The sequence below is a fragment of the Numida meleagris genome, chromosome 1, assembly GCF_002078875.1.
Source record: "Numida meleagris isolate 19003 breed g44 Domestic line chromosome 1, NumMel1.0, whole genome shotgun sequence".
Taxonomy (NCBI): Eukaryota; Metazoa; Chordata; class Aves; order Galliformes; family Numididae; genus Numida; species Numida meleagris.
The window spans coordinates 65,386,189-65,405,517 of NC_034409.1; the positions used below are offsets into that span (position 1 = coordinate 65,386,189).

General features: G+C 44.5%; 1 protein-coding gene across 2 annotated transcripts in view; it reads left to right on the forward strand.

Annotated features, from left to right (window-relative positions):
* Nucleotides 9,169-19,329, forward strand: part of AEBP2 (AE binding protein 2) — a 51,332-nt gene continuing 41,171 nt past the window's right edge. Inside the window, exon 1 of one of the 2 annotated variants that reach the window (XM_021391141.1) lies at nt 9,169-9,863. In XM_021391141.1, the coding sequence (XP_021246816.1) occupies nt 9,250-9,863 (614 nt within the window). In that variant the 5' untranslated portion in view covers nt 9,169-9,249. The remainder of the gene's footprint in view (nt 9,864-19,329) is intronic. The other variant, XM_021391148.1, reaches the window with a different exon arrangement.

Here is a 19,329-nt window from a genome sequence, read left to right on the forward strand (position 1 = left end):
AAGACAGACTACCAGACCTCGGAGCAATCACGTGAAAGAGGTTCTGCTTTGCCCAGCTGAACAACGGTTAAATTGCTGCATGACAAAATAATAAAATGGTTTGTGGACTCCTACATAATCAGCTGCTTTGGTGAGTCTGCAAGCAACTGAGCTGGGAATAGAGTTCAGGAGATGGAATCTCTGCTTTGCCTATTAGCACATCTGCAGGGCAGGTCATTGGGGCATTAAGCTAATTTAGGCTTTAGGTCTCCCAATTCTGCTACGCGTTCCAAGCTTCCTGAGAGAGGGACCCTCTGAACTATTTAAATTCTGAATTACGGAAGGGTCACAGTGCAACTTAGGATCTTCCATGTGATGTGTATTGAGTCCCACCTGCTCGCTGCCATTTTCCATAGGCCGATATCAGGATTTGCTACGAGCTTCTCCCCAGTTCCCTGGCTCTCGGGCTGTTTGACATTTTGGTCCCACTGAGATCAAGGGGAGTTTTGCAATCAATCCCAGGGAGGCCAGAGCTTCAGACAGGGTTTATAGGGTTCATCTGAGAGCACACGTCTCTGAAATTTAGATTTGCAATAAAGACGATTGTTCCAAGACTGGATAGAAAGCATCAGAGCTCGATTTCTGTTCCATTAGTGATCATCAGCATGAGCATAACACAGGTTTCCAAATGTTCACAGTTCCTAGTGCTCCAGACAAACAGTTTGGGAACTCAAGTAACCTGTGCCTACTCAAAAATGCCTTACTTTCTCCTTCCTTGTTTACATCATGAGGACCTCAGCCATGCAGCAGCCATTTTCTGTCACTCTGGTAAAAGAAAAGTTGCAGTGTGAATGGAATAGTCTCACAGGTCCCCCAGCACTGATGCTTGGGGTGATAACCCAGCAAGCTGCCAAACTGTGGCATGAAAGACAATGCTTTTACATGGAACAGAATGGCCAGAATTGAGCAGACAAGATCCCAGCGTTGTCACAGTATGACCCCAAGCAGCTCAGAGTGCCACAGAAATCCTCGCTGTCTCTTGCCCCAAAGCTGCCATGCAAGCATCTCAGCATAGATATACATATATAGAGATAACAGGAGTGATGCTTGTTGCATTGATGGTCTTGGACTGCAGAATGTGCTGCTGCTTGCATAGGTTTTCTGCAGGTTATTGCTGCTTCCTACAAGGCATTTTTGTTGCCAGGGAGGGGCAAAAGAGTATATGGGAATGCTAGGTGCTGCCCCATCTAACAAGATAGGTGAATTCAAGAGAAAGTGCATGGGGTGCTGAAGGGGGAAGAGATGTGCAGGAGAGTTCCCTTTTTTTGCTAGATTGCAAGCATTTTCCAGCTTCAAAAGGCAAGACTGGGGAAGTTTGCAAAGTCAAACCAGGGAGATTTGACAAGCAAGCATTCCCCTGGTTCTGTTGTCAGCATGCTGACCAGCAATGCAGCTCCTCTGGCACCGAATCGCTGCAGTGAGCTGATGAAGATCTTTTCAGTCCCAGGGCTTCCCAGTGCTGTCATGACAACAGCTACTTTCTTGGGCCTGCTGAAACCCTTTTTCACATTCAGTGAATGCCACGCACAGAAAAGTGGGTTGTTCTCATCAGTCTCCCTCTCTCTTTGAGATGTGTTTGATTGAGAATAGGGAGGGATGCTGTACTACTATGGACTTGGCTTATTTTCCAAGAACACGGCACCCAGGTCATTGATCCTACAGGAAAGGTTTGAAGAGTTATGAACTGGAAACATAATTCTGGTAGCTGAGTATATAAATACAATATCTGTAATAAAGACTTTCCCTTAGTGGCGAACCGTTAAGACTCTGGAGAATCCGGAGTCCGACACACTGCTCCACGACAGCATCTTGCCTGAGGCTGTTCAGACTGGGATAAATGCCTCTCTTAAGGATAACCTCTCTCCCTTAACTCTCTAGCATGCAAATATCTGGGAATTATAAAAAGTATGTAATCTCAGTTGCTGATTACTTTAAATGTCACAGAATTTACCAGGATCCTAAATTTGTCATACATGCTATCATGGGAATTCTGAATTCAGTCATTAGTCTCTCAGGCTGCATCTAAACCTACCTGCAGGGACTCGCTACTTGGTTCCCATCGTGAGCGGAGGTTCAGCTTCTATAGCTGCAAGTGACGACTGGATGACTCCGATGACTCTCTTCTCAGGATGTCATGGTTTTGTGATTTTCGGTTATTGGTATTCCACATCATAACATCATGTAGTGTATGTACCTGGTTCTCAGAAGAGAAGGACTACTACATTCCCCAGGGGACTTTGATCCCCTGTTACCATTTTCCAGTTAGAGGGAAAGATAAAAACTCTCATATCACGAGACCTTCTTTCTTTCTGCCCGTCTCTCGTCCTGGCAGCATCTCACTCTCCAGCTGTCTTATCGTCAGTATTAGAGTAAGGCCTACCTTGATTTTTGGACATTCTCTCTCATTGTATTGGATTTATTAGCTTAAATTGTAATTGTATTATAGTGTGTTGTTTTGCATTCCGGTATCTTATTTAGTAAACTAGTTTGTTTCTCCTCAGATTGTTGCTGCTGTTTTTGCTCTCAGGCCCATCTCCTTACCCTTTTTTTCCCCTTTCCCTTTCCCGGGGCGTGGGTCCGTGGGTCCCCCGCCCCATTTGTCACGGAACTGGGCCGAACGCCCATAAACTGTTGACACAGGAACAGAGACTCCAAAACTTCTCTGGGCCATCACTTCTGTGCTTGACAACCCTCGCGGTGAAAAAAGTTATTTCTTACGTTTAAATAGAATTTTCTGCATTTTACTTTCTGCCCATTTTCTCTTGCCCATTACCACTGAGAAGAGCCTTGCTCCAACTTTTTACCTTCCCCCAACAGGTATTTATAGGCCTCCCCCTCAGCCTTTGCTCCTTGGGCTGAACAGGCCCAGCTCCCTCAGCCTCTCAGCATCTGGCAGAGGCTCCGGTCCCTTCAGGGCCCGTGGCTGGGCCCACTGCAGCCCACAGCTGTGGGTGGAAGGACACATGTTCACAAGAGCTCGATCTTGGAAAGTCACGAGATTCATTTGAGAGAAAAAAAAAAAAGCACAAACCCCATAACTAAATTCCTACAGGGAGATTTTAATCTAAAGTTTTAAAAGCATTAATGTAAAAAAAAAAAAGCTGATTGTTCCATTGAAAACATGTATTCTAGATAAGACCATACACTGGAGAAACGAAGTTTTAAAGCAATCCTAGAAGAACATGGAAAAGCTGCTGTACGTTTGTAGTCCTTCCAAGCTGTGATTTGTATTTAATTAGCATTCAATTCATTATTCATTTCTGCTTGGTTGTAATGGCTACACACCGGTTTTGCAACACGCAAGATCTTGATGATTTTTTCTGGTTTTGAAAAGAATCTCCTTGAGTGCAAAGAGAGACTCTGCTCTTGAGTTCACATCTACATTTTTAGAAGAAACCTGCTGTTATTTACTGACTGGTGCGCTTGGGCAGAATTCCCCTCTGTTGGAATTGCCCCCTCTGCTTTTATTGTAATGGTCTGACCTGCAGAAAGTAAATGGACACAGTGGTGGCAGCCCTGTATTTGTGGTTGGGCGCACACCTTCATTTAAAGCTGGAATCCAGCTCTGTTTTGCATAAGAATGTAGAAAACACGCATTCCCCAAATTAACAGCATGTAAAGACTCTTTAATCTGGAAGCAAATATGTTAATTATCTCTGGGTAAAACTAATCTAAATGGCACCCTTTAAGGATGTTGATTCTTCTGAAACACAAGAATTTTTACTGCCTTTTTTTGAAAAAGAACAAACTGTGCCAGTAAAAAATGCACACAAGGAGGTATGAGGACAAGAAAAAGTCTCCGGTAATTTACATAAATACACTATTTGAATCATAATATAAAAATATTGATGATGGTTATGACAGAAAATGATTCTCTATATTATTCTAGAGTACTGTGTATATCATTTTTTTATGTGCTCCGATGATGTATTTTATCAGCCGTGCACATTTTCCAATGTGCAAACCTTTCTGAATAATTTCAAAGAAAAACACATTTTAACACATACTTACACAAGTCCGGGGAACTCAAGATGACTCGGAGACAGGGTGACAGGAGTAATATTCAGATAGATGTACCAGTGCAGAGGCACTGCGAGTTACTTCTGCTTCTAAAGCAAATTCTGAGCTGGTTCTCAGTTGTGTCTGTCATAACCGCTCGTTTACCTTACCTAAACAGTACCTACTTGAAATTCTGTGCTTGAGTTTCAGTGTTTGCAACAAGCTGTAACCCACATAAATGAACCGTATAATAAGGCCTTCCAATTCCTCACGCTCAAAAGCAAATCTTTCACTTATGAACTATCTTCATGCTTTCTTCTTTTGTTTTTCTTTTGCATTTTCTTTCAGTATCATGTGGCAGCAAATTTGACATCAATTATAATGTATTTTAAAGAAGAGGTCTGACGCATTTGTAAAATACCTGGTTCCTTTCCGTTGTGTCCGAGTATCTATATGCAGCATGGGCTTCCTCCTGCTGTTTGTGCGTATACATGGCTTAGCACACAGGTGCTCTGATCTTGCAAGTTGTTACAATAGCTCAAATGCAAATGCATTGAACATTAGGATGTGCTTTTGGATAAGTTCCAGAACTACAGAATGGGGTTCTCCATTCCAGAACTAACCACTGGTTCTTTAATACATATATTTTTTATTATTTTCCCGTTCCTTTTTTTCCCCCTGTCCCTGAAGTGAGCATAGTTACATTTAATAGAGCTGCCTGACTCAACATCAAAAGAATGACATTATATTATATATTTTTTTCACCTAATTACACCTAAAATCAGTTCCTTGTTGTAGCTCATGGCATGAGTTTCTCAGCCAGCTGTGCTACACAACAGAAGGGGCGGTGTGTCCCCATGAGGGCTGTTACAACACCTGGGTAGGGGAAAAGTGGCAGCCAGACCCAAGCTTTATCTAGAATCCATGTTGCCAAGAAGTGTTTTTCAACACTGGAGAATGCTCACAGGCCAGTGAGGACAGAAGAGGGACTTCAGCTGACACACATTTCTGGCAGCCTTCCTTTGGCTGAACCAACCTAAACAGCGCTTGAATTTTCCTATGGTCATGGGCCTGCTTTCAAGCAAACAATACAGGGAAAGATTAAAGCTTTAAAAAGAAAAACACCGTGTAAGCTGAGTTTAAAGGGAGAATTAGCTGGGCGCTGCAGGAGAGGGTGGGGTTGGGATTGCAGAATAAGGCGGTTTCAGTCTGGTCTGAAGGGAAGGGTGAGAAATGAGCGCTGGATGCTTACTTGAAGCAGTGGGCGATTGCAGCCTCTTCCTCAAGACCTTGAATTTGGATGAGGAAGGGTGTGGCAGAGAGGAGGGGAGGGTGCAGTCTCCAGAGACTGCTGAGCAGGCAGAATGTTGTGAGCAAGGTGAGTCATGAGGTGCAGGCAGCAGGAATTTCCTGCAGTGTTTCAGACATGAATGTGGAGGCAGGAGCAGGAGAGTGCAGTGACCAAATGTCTTGTTTCACATAATTTCCCATGCCATCCTAACAAGTGCAGGATGTCACTTTTCCTGTATCTTAGGCCAATGGTATGTATTTTCCTCTCTTTATAGGCCTTTCTCACCAGTTTGTTTTGCTTGCATACTATGCCTCATAGTACTATGACGCTGATCAACGCTGGGAGAAAAAGCTCAGACTGCAGTGCGTGTACCAAATCTTCTGATGATCTCATCTAATTGTTCTTTAAAAAAGCAAAACAAAACGCAAAACTGTTGTGACTCGAGAGAAGACGAAACTGCTTTGGAGTCTGCTCACTATTGATTCTGCTGTCAATGTGAATTCCCTGCACCCCTGTGATCTGGAGGTAAGACAATGAAAAGTACGCTCTTCCATTCTTCCTCGTGCTCTGCTGTGTCCGTGTCTGCAAAGGAATTCAAATCTCCTCCAGACTGCCTGGGCTGTTTGTTCTTGTTCTAGTGGAGAACAGCACTACTTCAGCTCTTTGGCTGTGAACAAGCTTTCACTAACCTGCTGCGTTATTTTTTTTTTCCTTTGTACCTTGTTGAGAAAATCTTCCGAGTACCGCAGATTATTAAGTTTCAGCATAACTACATCAGCTCTAAAGTACTGTCCCTGTTGTAATGATCATATCAAATTAGACGGAGCATACCAGAGCCCTTTGTGTGAAGGACAGAGTAACATCCTCCCTTGAAGTGTAACTGAATGTGTAAGTTATTTTTTCTAATGGATTTCTGGCAGCGTGTCTCTTGTTTTGGGCTTTTATCAGACCATTCAAATGCAGCTGTTTTTGACACTTCCAAGCGTTAGACTCACCTGTCCTCAGTCAGATCTCATCTTTTGACTGGAACCAGGGTACGAAAAAGTCAAAAACCTGGAAGAAAGAAAAAGGAGAATTACTTTCTCTGAGCTGCATGAACTGTGACCTAGGAAGAGAGTTAAGTCATCACTGCTGCTTCTGCTTGATTCGGACTTTATCTTAACACTTCAGGGAGCTCAAGGACCAAGCCTTCATGCAGGATTTTGTGGTTTCAAAGAACTGAAAGTAGGGCACTAAAGATCGTCAGAGTATTTCTTTGATGACTGCTGCAGTTCTCACCACTGCAGCACTGATCTCTTGATCTCAAATGCTAAATGACTGCCATTAGGCAGGTTCATACCCTCCTTCCTACGCATCCTATCCTAAGGTTTCACTCCCTCACTCCGAATACACAAATTACCCAACGAGCCTGCGTCCCTACTGCTTTACTTAGGAAAGTGCAAGTGTTTGGTCTGCATCCCCATCACCTCTCGGCGCACAGACACTGGGAAGCCGGTGTGCGCACATGACCTCAAAGAACCCGAGAGTTCTGAAAAAAGCACAAGGCTACGGGCTTGTGAACACGGTGGGATGAATTTGGGCGACATACACTAGAGTGCACGGAGTTCTTTGAGATAAGTGTTTCCTGCTTCCTCTTTTTTTGGCTCGGTCTCGGGCTGTGAAAGGTGCCTTTCACTTCACTCCATTTATGTCTTTATTTTCTCATGATTCGGTACCTCTCTGGTTCTGTCCCTCGCTACAGCTGATTTCAGTGAACTCCAGAGGGAAATCAGTGGTAGAAGAGGCACAGCAATTACTTCAGCTACTGCTGCCTTCTGACTGAACTGAAAGGTTCTGGTTTGGGTGTTTTTTTTGTTTTTTTTTTTAAACCTCGCTCTTCGTGTCTGATGAGATTAGTGACAATAACACCCACGGGAGTGCCACACCTTTATAGGCTGAGAGGGAAGTACAGAGCACGCTGTTATTTCGGGGGGGAGGTGGGGTGGCAGAGGATGTAGAAGCTCGAGGTTGGTGACTGTTTCGATGGAGTCAGTAGAGCAGCGATGTTTACACAACACAGATGAAGCAGCGTTACAGATGTCTTCATTTGTTTTAAAATATTCTTACCATTTCCAGTGTCTAGCTGAGGCTTGTTTTGAGAAATCTGGAAAGCTATCACGTGTTTTTACTGTTGTTGGTTTCACAGATTCGCTTACGCTCCTCTGCAGGTTAAAGATGTCATTTGTTTCATCTCAAAGATGAATGCAATCTCACATCCCTTTGCTCCAAGGCTGTGGTGCTCCTGCAGCGCTGTGGCATTCCGCGTTGGCATTGCTCACTGCAGGCTGCCGGTGTTGCTGCGGACAGATACGTGTGTGGATGGATGGGTGGAGCAGCCAGCCCTGCCTGTGCTCATGTAGGGCTCAGGAGCACCCTCCCCAGATTTTAATCCTCTGTGGCTAACTTTTCCTGTTCCTCTGTGGCAATGCCAGATATGCCTGCTATGACTTGAGTAGGTGGTACTCTTCCTGTTGCACAGAGAACAAAGTCTTTCTGGACTGAGCTGTGGTTCACTTTTGTCATCTGTTCTTAAACTAAACTGTCACCACTTAAGGTTTATTTTTAAATGTGGCAAGTTCAGTAAAACGTGACTAATCTATATACCACATTTAAAATCCACACGGCATGGTATTTTTCTGCTTAATTTATTCTTGCCACCCCTCCAAAAATTTGCTAGATTTCCCAACTTTGTGTCTGGGTCCTACCCACCTCCATATTCTACTGAAAATCCCCATCCCATACGCTTCTGCTGATCATTTCCATGTGACAATTCATTGAATGTTTTCTTGATGTCCATACAGACAAGAGAAAAAAAAAGCGATGCCTGGCAGGATCTGCCTCGAGTAAACTTCATCTCCTTTTTTAATATTAAAATGACTCTGTGTCAAAGTTTGTTCTGAAGTCTCGTATGTGATTGGCAATCATTCTGCTCATCTTTCTCTCTTCCCCATCTCTTTTTCTTCAGATGGCAACATTCCCAACTCAACGAATTTACCAGCCCTCACTCTTCCAAACCTCAGCCCGAGTTTATGAGGAAAGTATTAACCGATTTCCTCGGTTTTAGCACATTTAACTCTTTGGTTTTATTTCCACTTCAGGCAGTGACGTGCATTCTGCATTCACCGTTGGCCACGCCGCAGCCTGTCAGCTTCTTATGGCAAACAGAGGTGTAAGGCTGCACTTCAGATGCTCTCCTCGTGCACGGCAGGACTACGCTTTCGCTCCTCTTAGTGCCACTGAAAACCTTTTTCTGTCCCTTTGTGTCCCAGCCGAGCTCTCTTTTAGCGATTCTCACAGGGCAGAGCCAGACTCTGACCCCTTCCTTGCTGAGGGGCCTTTCTCCCTTCTCTTGAGCTCTGCACGCCGTTCCGCTCCGGCCAGCTCCGTAGACCTCCTCCCCCCCGCAACCTTCTGTCCACACTTCGCTCAGTTTTTCTCTTCGCCCCGCGCCGGGCAGTCCCGAGCCTGATGCCACCCTGTGACTGCGCGTCGCGCCTCAGAAGCGGGGTGGCGGGTGACGACCGCCTCACCCCCCCTCCCCCCGGCACGGTGCCCGCCGGTGACGCGCAGCACGCGAGGCGCGACCTCAGCCCCGCCCGGGCGCGCTCCGTTTTCCTCGAGCTTTTTGTCCCCGGGCGCCATCCGTAGCGCGTGCGGCGGTGGTGGCTCGGGCCCCTCCTCTTTGCGGCTCGCGCCGCCGCGCGATTGTGCGGGTGAGAAGGGCGAGGGCGGGGGGAGCGCGGCCGCGCGCGCACACAAACCGGGGCACGCGCGTACCGGCCGCGCGCACGCCGCCGCCACCGCGCGCGCCCGGCTCGGCTCGGCTCGGCTCGGCTCGGCCCCGTTCGGCTCGGCTCGGCTCGCAGCGACTCGCAGGCGCCATGGCGGCCGCTCGCAGCGACATGGCGGAGCCGGAGGGGCTGCTTCCCGGCGAGGCGGCGGCCGCTGCGGCTGAGGAAGAGGAGGAGGCGGCGGCTGCCGCCGCCGCCGTCGGCTCCTCGTCGTCGCCTCCGTCTTCGGCGGAGACGGAGTCGCTGCTGCTGCTGAACGGCGAGGCGGAGAGCATGTCGGAGCCCAGCCCGGAGAGCGCCAGCCAGGCCGGGGACGGGGAGGACGAGGACGAGGAGGAGGAGGAGGAAGAGGAGGAGGAGGGCGGCGAGGAGGAGGAGAGCAGCCTGGTGGGCAGCAGCAGCACGAGCAGCGGCTGCTGCAGCGACGAGACCCGCTCTCTCAGCCCCGGCGGCAGCAGCGAGGCCGACGCCAAGGAGGAGCCCAAGGGCCCGCGGGGCGGCCAGGAGGGCGGGCTGGGCCGCGGCGGCGGCGGCGGGAGCAGCTCCAGCAGCGTGTCCAGCGGCGGCGACGAAGGCTACGGCACCGGCGGCGGCGGCGGCAGCAGCGGCAGCAGCAGCTGCAGCGCCACGTCGGGGGGGCGGCGGGGCAGCCTGGAGATGTCCTCGGACGGGGAACCGCTGAGCCGCATGGACTCGGAGGACAGGTCAGTGGCCGGCGCGGGAGGCCCGCGGGCGCCGTGTCCTGGGGCCTCGCCCCTCCCGGGGGCCGCGGGGCTGTCAGGCCGGCGGAGGGGCGGCCGCGGGCCGCTCGCTGCCCGGCTGGTGCGCTGCGTGCTGCGAGCGGGGGCGTTCGGCCGCGCCGCGCCCCGCGGCCGCTGCGGTTCCGGCGTGGTTCTGGAGGGATGCTCTCGGGATTCCTTCGCGTTGTACCGCGCCTGCAGCTCGGGGCTGGGAGGTGTTCCGTGGGCGCGCTGTACCTGCGGCCCCGCGGGTGGACACGCTGCGGGCAGCGAGGTGTGCTAACGGCCGAACACAAGGGAAAATCCCACCTTGCTGAAAGGAGCGAGGGAACAGCCCTTCACAGGGGCTGAGCATGTGCTGGATGAAGCCAGGCCCAGCCGTATGAGACTTAAGCATTTTTGGATGAATGGTGTAACGCCGAACACAGACTATTTCCGTAGGTTCTGTCTGCGAAAGGGACGCGTCTCGTTTCACCGAGGCTGCAGCTTGAGGCTCGAGGGAAGGCACAGCCCAGTTCCCAGGTCTCCTTCAGCCCAAGAGGTTGGGCACTTCTAGGAGCAGGGGTTGCCTCGTGGCTTTCTTGGCAGTCTGCGATACGGTTTATTGGACAAGTGGAAAAAGGTTGGAAAAAAGGGATGTAAGAGTGGAATATGTTGGTTCCTTAACTAATAAGCGCTTCAAAATAGTTTTAGTAACTGCTTTTATTTTTTTCCGTTTTGGTTTGGCTTTAAGAATGCGTTGGGCTTCGCTGTAGTTAGTACAAAAAATAGTAGTTGTTACTTTTCTGAAGATAGTTTCATTATTAAGTGTGAAGAACTATCTGTTTTGGTACAGGTACATGCTTTGGATATATGTTAGGACAAATTTGAGTAGATGGGGAAATGCCCGTGTTGCAGAAGTGTGGCATCTCTAGGTCCAGCCTCACGTGTTAAATAAAACCCCTGTGAGTCAGTTCCCCAAACCATACAGTGGGTCTGAAAGCCTTTGGGAAAAAAAAAAAAAATTAAAAAAGTCCGTTCTTTTGGTTTCCACCTCACTTCTGAGACCTCAGGACTTGGGGGAGTTTTTTTCATTCCATCAAACTTGCTGTGAGATAGGAAGGTGGCGGGGTTTTTCTTTTCTCTTTTTCTTTTTTCTTCTCTCTGTTTTAATGTCAGTTTTTACATGAAATTGCATAAATGTGGGAGTAGATTTCTGGGGAAACAACAGGTATGTGGTTGAGTTTTAGGGTCATCACTTTTTGTTTTCTACCAAATCAAACTCTGAATTGAATCTTGATCTCTTGTGAGTCTGTGTCAATTTGTATGTTAAGGAAGTAACAGGAATCAGTTGCAGGGGTTTTATGGCAGCACAGCCCCAGTGCATCTTGCTCGTACGCTTCAGAGCCGGTGTACTAGTTTCCTTCTCTGTCATTGTTTTCGGGTTTCTCTTGTTATAGTGGCACAATTAAATCTGTGTGTGCACTCTTGGTTGCTCCTTTCTAGTACCACTGGAGCAGACTCAGTTGCAGGAGTGGCAGCCCTTTGTGTTCAGCAGTTTAAATGAGGACTGTTTTTTTGGTTTTAATTTTGCCAAGTTTCATCTTGAATGTCCACTCTGAAAATGTAGGGATGCTGAGAGGGAGTTTTGTGCAGTAATTTCATAGCCTGCTGCTTGAGTTGGGTAGGAAAAGAGCCATGCCACTCAGAGTGCCATTTGTTATTTCTGATGATAGAAAAGTTAATTTTGATGGCATTCCTTATTGCAGTGGGGTAAACAGCAAAAACAATGACACCATGCATAGTCCAACAGGTCCCTTGGCCTATTGATAGGAAATTATTGCTCCCCCTTAGAAGCCAGCTGGGATATGATGTGCGTCCTTAAAGTGATCAGCTAGACAGGCAGTTCCCAACGGTAGGGGAGGCCCAGAAAAGCTTAAAGAGTGTGCATGATGGGATGGTGGAGTACCTGGAAAGAGCTGAGCGCAGGTCAGATTTACAGGTTGTAACTATGACAGAATGATTCTGTATCTGTTCAGCAATGTTTTCTTTAAAACAGTACACTGCACAGCACTCTGATCTCTACTTTCTGCCTGTGTCCCGAGTGGAGGGTCTAATTTTGCCACTGAAGACCTAAGGAACTTGATATCATCTTTTCTTATGGACTGTTGTATTGTAAAATTACCCGGGAGAGAAGAAATGGTCTGACCTGCTTGAATTCTTAGTCTTTGGTTAAACAAGAGGAAGGTGTTAGAAAGGTGTATTCAGTAGCAATTCTCCTGTTGTGGGCAGGTTTGCTAACATTCAGATTGTGCCCTGAGGCTTGGAATTTTTTTCTTGCTTCCTCTTTAGCAAATTTGAATAAACAAGAGGGTGTGGTGAGGGCCTGAAATTCCATAATTGATCAAATTCCTCTTTCTGTACGATCTTTATCATTCTCTAATTTCAATGTATTGTCTGTTTCATTTTGGTTTAGTGTTGTGAACGATAAAGTAAACTGCAGATACGACATTTGAGCAGGGGAATCGAGACACGACTAATGTTCAGCTACTTCTAGTACTAATGCTTTGAATCCATTTTGAGACTGTCTGCTAAGAGAAGAGAATAAATAATTTGGAGCATTACTGTAGGAAATCCTTTGGTATTTACACAAAATAAAAACCAAATCTGATGTTGAATATTAATGCCTAAAACTTGAGTTTTGGTCAGCGTTTTTTAAAATGCATGTTCACTTGGTACTGTGTTCAAAACAGATTACACCCCTGCCCTCCCTCAAAAAAAAAAAAAAAAAACCAAAAAAAAACGGCCCAAGAACAGAAACCAAAAAAGCAAACCCCAAACTGATATTTAGAATAACCAGGTGGCATTTTCAGCTCAGTGGTATTAGTAATGAGAGTTCAGTGCAGTAACTCTGGAATGACTGTGGATACCCGTTCCGTTTTATTCCTGGGAATCAAGCTGTGTTCCCACTACCGTGCAAAAGTTTGCCCACTGCTTTTGGGTGAGCTCACATCTGCTGTCTAACTGATAAGAATCTGCATTCAGATCGAGTTATCCTCCAGATAAAGATTAATATCAGCATGCGAATGCTGTTAATTTTCCTTTGCCTTTCCCTAACTTCAGACAAGTGGAGAGAGGATGGATGCCTTTCTGCTCAGTTCTCTGGAGCAGGTAGTCTTTGTACAGCGCTGAGAAACATTTGATATGTCTTTAAAATCAAAAGTAATGATTCGGTTAATTATAGAAACAGCTGAGTTCATCACTGGGCTGCAAAACTAGGCCTACGTGTATGCATGGATTTGGGTATAAATCAGCTGATCTGAATGCAGTGAAGGTGCGTCTGCAGCTCAGTGACGCATTATTGCTGAACTGTGATATCTGCTGGGAAATACTTAACGTTAGATTACTGAAATCAGTTAAATATTTTGTTTAGCAGAAAGTTTATTATAGAAATGTAATTAAATCTGAAATCCCACGGAAATTTTATCAGATTTCGTTTGATTACAATTGTACACAAAATGTGTAGCAGAAATTACTTCATTAGTGAAGCTGTATGAAGTGTTTTTTTTACCCTGGTGTATTTGCCTTTTATCTCTCTTCCGTTGCCTGGAGGTTACCTCTGGCCTTTTGTTCTTACATAATCTTCAGCGTTTTTAGGAGTTTATCCTTTGCTCCATCCTCTTACTGACCAGGCAAGAAGCACTGGAAAAATCCATTTCAGCTGGGGGTTTTGCTGACCAGTGCCCAGGTGCTCACTGAGTAGCTGGTAGGCCCAGCGTTACAAGTTGCTCTGGACCTGTCTTTTCCTCAGGCACAGCCCTGAGTATTGTTCATCTTTTTCTCAGAGCACCCAGTTTGAGCTTTTATCACCTCTGTTGTTATTCACCAATGAAGTCAATTACTGAGAGGAGCTGTCAGTATGACAGCTGAAGCCTCAACTTTCTAAGAAAACTTACTGAAGTACTATTCAAGGAAACCTAACTGAACGTTAGACTTGTGGAATGCTTCTAGAAATGCTATTATTCTGTCCCCATTTAATAAGTGAGCAGCTCTTTACTTGATCTTGAAAATAGCCTTTTCAAGGAGGGTGGTTTTTTTTTTTAATAATAAAACTTGAGATTTTTGTTAGGTTTGTTCATTTTGTGGAATGGAGTGAGGCAGAGTGAAACTAACATGTTGACCAGTATGAGATTTAGACATGAAAAGTCCGGAATCTAGCCTTAGTTCGTTTTTTCTTTTTTTTTTCCAACCTTATTTAAAATGAAAGCTTCCTCCTGCTTTTAGTATGTATGCTGATCTTAAAATACTAGTTCTTTAAAGATATAAATACAATTCTTATGTAATACTGTCCGTAAACCTTCAGAAGTGAATAATCTTCAGGGCTGGCTAGGCAGCGACACGTGAATGGTAAGAGTGATATTTACGAAGGCAGAACAGTAAAACTGAAATATAATCAGGAAGGCATATGGTACTAATAGGTATGCTTCATATATCCGTGTGACCAGATTAGAAAGTGCTTCAGGCCTCTCTGCTGCATAGTCTCCCATGTTCCTATCCAGGAAGTGAAGAATCATTCATTAACACTTGTGGCAAGGTGTTTAAGTCATTAATTCTTTTTTTTTAAGTGTATGTAATGCTGATGTGTTACAGTGGGCTATAAAGACCCGAGACTCCAAAATTCTGCTGAATATTTGTGTTCTGTCTGTATTTGTCAAAGTTGTTATTGGCTTTCAAATTGCAAAATAAAACTCTTTGTTTCTGTAATTGTTCCATTCAGGCCTTTCAGGCACTAGAGAAAATAGCTTTTGACGGGAAGACAAAACAGCCTAGATACTTTAAACAGGTAGTATCTTTATTTCTAGAGATGTTGCTTGATATAGTTGAGTGGTTAACATGAGGTCTTTTTGTGGACTAGATAAGAGGTTAGTGTAATGAACTGTTGTAGTAATATTGAAATACCCTTCGTAGAATTTGAGAAAAATGTTCTCCTCTTCAGTGTACAAGATGGATGGTATTTGTGCTTCATTTGTACATCCACACAAGTCTATGTGTATTTTGTTTAAGTTTGTGACACAAAGTCTGGTAACTTTTGACTATAAGTTTTGGTTGGTGAGCAACTTCAGGGAATTTCCCAGCAGTAGTGGAAGGAACTGCAATGCTTTATTTGTTCTCGTTCTCCACTGTCCATTTAAGCTGTGTGTTGCGTGCAGCCTGAGCATCCACTTGGCAACGATGTGACATAATTCATTTCTGGAGTTACTCACTGGTTAAGCTGACTTTCTGGGTGACGCAGTAAAAGTATTCCATTGTAGCCAGTGTTACTCAGATCTGTGCGTCTTTCCAGTAGCTTTAATATATTTACATCCTTTTTTAATAACAAAATACTATTCAACTAGAGAACAGCGGTGGGGGGAAATGAGCAATATTACAGAGCTGACATGGAAGAGAGCAGTGTGGGAATAAGTCTAGGCACCGTTGAGGTGTGGCAGTGGTAGAGGAATTTATTGCGGGGTGAAAAGTGGGGATGTGATTTAGAAGGGAGCAGATGCAACATTAGAGGGATTTCCAGAAAGGGGAGAAAACTGAGATACACGCAGAATTTTTTGTTATGATTGGGAATGAATTACATGTAATAACTTGAGGAAAAAAGTGAGAGCTGAAGCTGCAGGAAGTGAGAAATCAGTGCCTGCCCTAGAGGAGGCAAATAATTGCAGGGAATCCTTGAAATAGGTGGGAATGTAAACTCAGCTAACTTGTGCAGCAGGGGAATACAGAAGAGAGCAAGGAACTTATTTGTGCAAACAGCAAGGCTTTCTGTTTTCTCTGTTGCTTTAAAAAAAAAAAAGTGGCAGTTCTAGAAAATTCTGAAAGTTGCAGACTTTTTTTATACAGCTGGTTCATTTTTATCACTTTCAATGCCTGGTGTCCAAAGTTGCTCATGCTTAGAAAATGGATGTGTTTGGATATTTTTGCCTTAGAAAATGAAGTACAAACATCCCATATTATGCCTGCTATTTATCATTTGTTTTGTGATGCACTAAAGCAGGGTTTGCCTTTCTCAGGTTGTGATTTTGCAAAACTAAAAAATAAATCATCAAGGAAAGAAATCTGCAGCCTCTCAGTCAAGGTGTGGTGTGCTTCCCCCCCCCCCCCCCCATTTTCTTCATTATGCAGTTCTCTCTATACTAGATTGTAAGGTTTTAAATATCTTTTGTGAAACTTCTTCAGTTGATTGGTTTTAATGGATAGTTTCTTTAGCAGAGTGTTACCTAGGGCGTATGCAAAGATGTGTGATAGTGATGTAAAAGATTTGATACCATCATGAAAGGCCTGTAGTTGTGGATGCACCACATATAGTTGCACTATCATTTATTAAGTATACTTTAATAAGAGTACGGCATGAAGAGTCTCTGCTTATTATTAATGTTGTTCCATGCAGCACCTTGTGCAAGTTACCAATTCCCCTGTAAAATTGCAGTGAAGTCCTTATTTTGATTGTTACAGTTTATTGTGTTGTATTTGTAACTCAGGCTTCAAATATGAAAGATGTTAAAGCCCAAAGAAAACAATTTCATTACCAGCAGTAAGCAGAGAATTGTAAATGTATTTTTTTCGTTTCAAACAGAACTACTTTTGTCACATCATGGGTAGAATTCCTGAGGCTGACTTGCGTGCCAAACTGTAGCTTAGATGAATTATACAAGCGGTACTTAATTCAGCACCCAGCAGAACGAAATCACACCTTCAGATCTTTCTATTATGAACTGAATCTGCTAGTGGAGTTTTGCTTCTCTAGTTTCTCTGCTTTTGATGCCTGAAGAGCAGTTAGCTGCTCTTCAGAGAAGTATGAAGTTGCTACTTCACAGAAGGCTGTCCTGTCTGTTTTTCTCTAAGTCAAACCTAACCTTACATAAGAAGGATAACTGAAATAGGAGGTGGAGTTTTGGCCTGCTCTTGGACTTTTATCTTTCTCTGTTTGTTTTGACATATGCTTATTTTTTGAGTTTTATGGTCGGGGTGGGAGTAGGTATCCTGAGGCTGGGAGAATGAGGTGGTTATGGTAACAACTGATGGGATTTCTTCGACATCGTACCTGAAGGCTTTTAACTTCCAGTACTGATTAGATGTAGTATTAAGTATGGTTCTTAAAAGTGGAAAGCACACTTTAAATAAGTTTTTTTTTTAACTACTCAGTGTGTTTCAGTAAAGATTTAAATTATGAACCACTTGTTGCTGTTTTCCCAACTTTCCAAGGAGATGATCAAGTTGGAAATAAATTGTTTCCCAGAAATGAAAGTGTTACTTGTATCTTTAACATAGAGCCGCTTACAGTTTCTTGATATATATAATGCTTCTGCATATGTACTCTTGCTGTCAGATCACAAAACATGTATGTTTAATCTGCTGTGCTTTCGCATTGCTCTTCTGACGTTTTGCATTCCAAGTTTCCTTGCTGTATTATCTGTTGGTCTGCATGCTACAACTCAGGTGACAACCTGAATTTGTTTTGTAAATGCGTAAGCCCAAGTACTCTGACAATCTAAATAATCGAAGTAGGTGATCCAGGAGAGTGGAAGCAGCTCTGAAGAGGTGGTGATTCATAACACGCTGTCTCAGCTGTGTTTTGTTTCCTGTACATGTTTGCTATTTTAAATTCCTTTGATTTCTGTCTTGAAGAGCTTTTCTATCTTCTCCTGGTCTAGTACCATCAAAATGAAGTGTTTGCAATGTTGTTCCCTTTTCAAGGTATTTACACTTAATCTAGAAACAGCTTTACTCTAAAATCAGCAACTGCTTCAAAAAGAATTTCAAAACATGTTTTTAAATACTACCGATTGTCTCACTGTACAAAATTCTCTCCCTGATTTATTTTCTACTAGGTTAATTTCTTAGTAATCATATACCTATTCAGATATTCAAGAAATAGTTGTGCAGGGTTGTTTTTAAGATTGATGAATGGAATCACAGAATATCCTGAATTGGAAGGGACCCCCAAGGGTCATCAAGTCCAACTCCCGGCTCCACACAGGACCACCCAAAATCCAAACCCTATGTCTGAGAGCATTGTCCAAATGCTCCTTGAACTCCAGCAGCTTGGGGCTGTGCCCTGGGCAGCCTGTTCCATGCCCACCGCCCTCTGGTGCAGAACCTGTCCCTAACCACCAGCTGCCCCTCCCCTGACACAGCTCCATGCGGTTCCCTCGGGCCCCGTCGCTGTCACAGAGAGCAGAGCTCAGCGCTGCCCCTCCGCTCCCTGTGAGGAGCTGCAGCCGCCATGAGGCCTCCTCTCAGCTGCTCTGCTCTGTGCTGAGCAAACCAAGGGCCCTCAGCTACTCCTCACACACCTTGTCCTCCAGACCCTTCTTCATCTTCGTAGCCCTTCTTTGAGTGCTCTCTCTCTTAGTTTTATGTCCTTCTTATGTTGTGGCATGCAAAACTGCACACAGTGCTTAAGGTGGGGCTACACCAGCACAGAACTAGGTCTTTTCATTTCAAGAAACTTGTGTCAGAATATCTTAATCTGTATGAACTATAGGTTTAAGTAAAATAAATAAAGCGTCTAAACAACTAAGAAGCACCAGTGCTTCTAAGGGAGTTAGTGCTTTCTTAACTCATGCAGTTTGGGTTATCATGGTCTTTCTCCTCCCCTCCACTTGTCCTTATTGTTGCTTTTCACTTTGAGTTAGAAAGACCCTGATGGTGCTTTTGGAAAATTCTGTGTCACCAAGTACTACTCTTTTCCTTTACTACCTTTAGATTTTTTTATAATGCATCTCTTACTTGCTAGGTTAATTCCCCTTCACTTTCACGAAGTAATTTTGTTGACATCTATTTTTTTGTGATGATTAAATTTTTCTTCCCTTGTCTCTGAACAGCTGTGGAGTTGAGTTGTCTGGCTATCGGTGGACACTATGGATAGGAGTTGCTAAAGCAGGTGTGAACAGAAGATACTGACTCAAAACACAGTGATAGACTTGTACTTCATGTAGGTCTGGCTTGCTTTCATTCATGCATTCTCATTTCTTGTTGCTATGTGAATTATCCTTCTCTTTTTAGCTATTGAGCGTTCTGCAGTCTGTTTTGATTGTGATTTTTGTGCGCACGCTAGTTTTTTCTTACTGGTGGTAGATTTTCCTAAATTCAGAAACTGATGATTATCAGTCATGGAATTATTTTGGATGTGTTCTATTTAAATCAAAGACAATTTAAAAAAAAAAAAACAAAACTTGTTAGAAATGTAGGTAGCTCTGTTTCCTGTCTGCTTTGAAGATTGTCTCTGGGTTACTTGCTGGATAAATGAAAGAGCAAACAAACAAAATACACCTAGAGGAGCTCCAGAGCTTATGGCATTGTCATGCTGCAGTCAAACTGTCCGTTAAAATAAGGGGAGCTGATTTGCTTATGGAACACAAATGTTTGATTCGGAGAATTTAACTGGTAATTCTAGAAA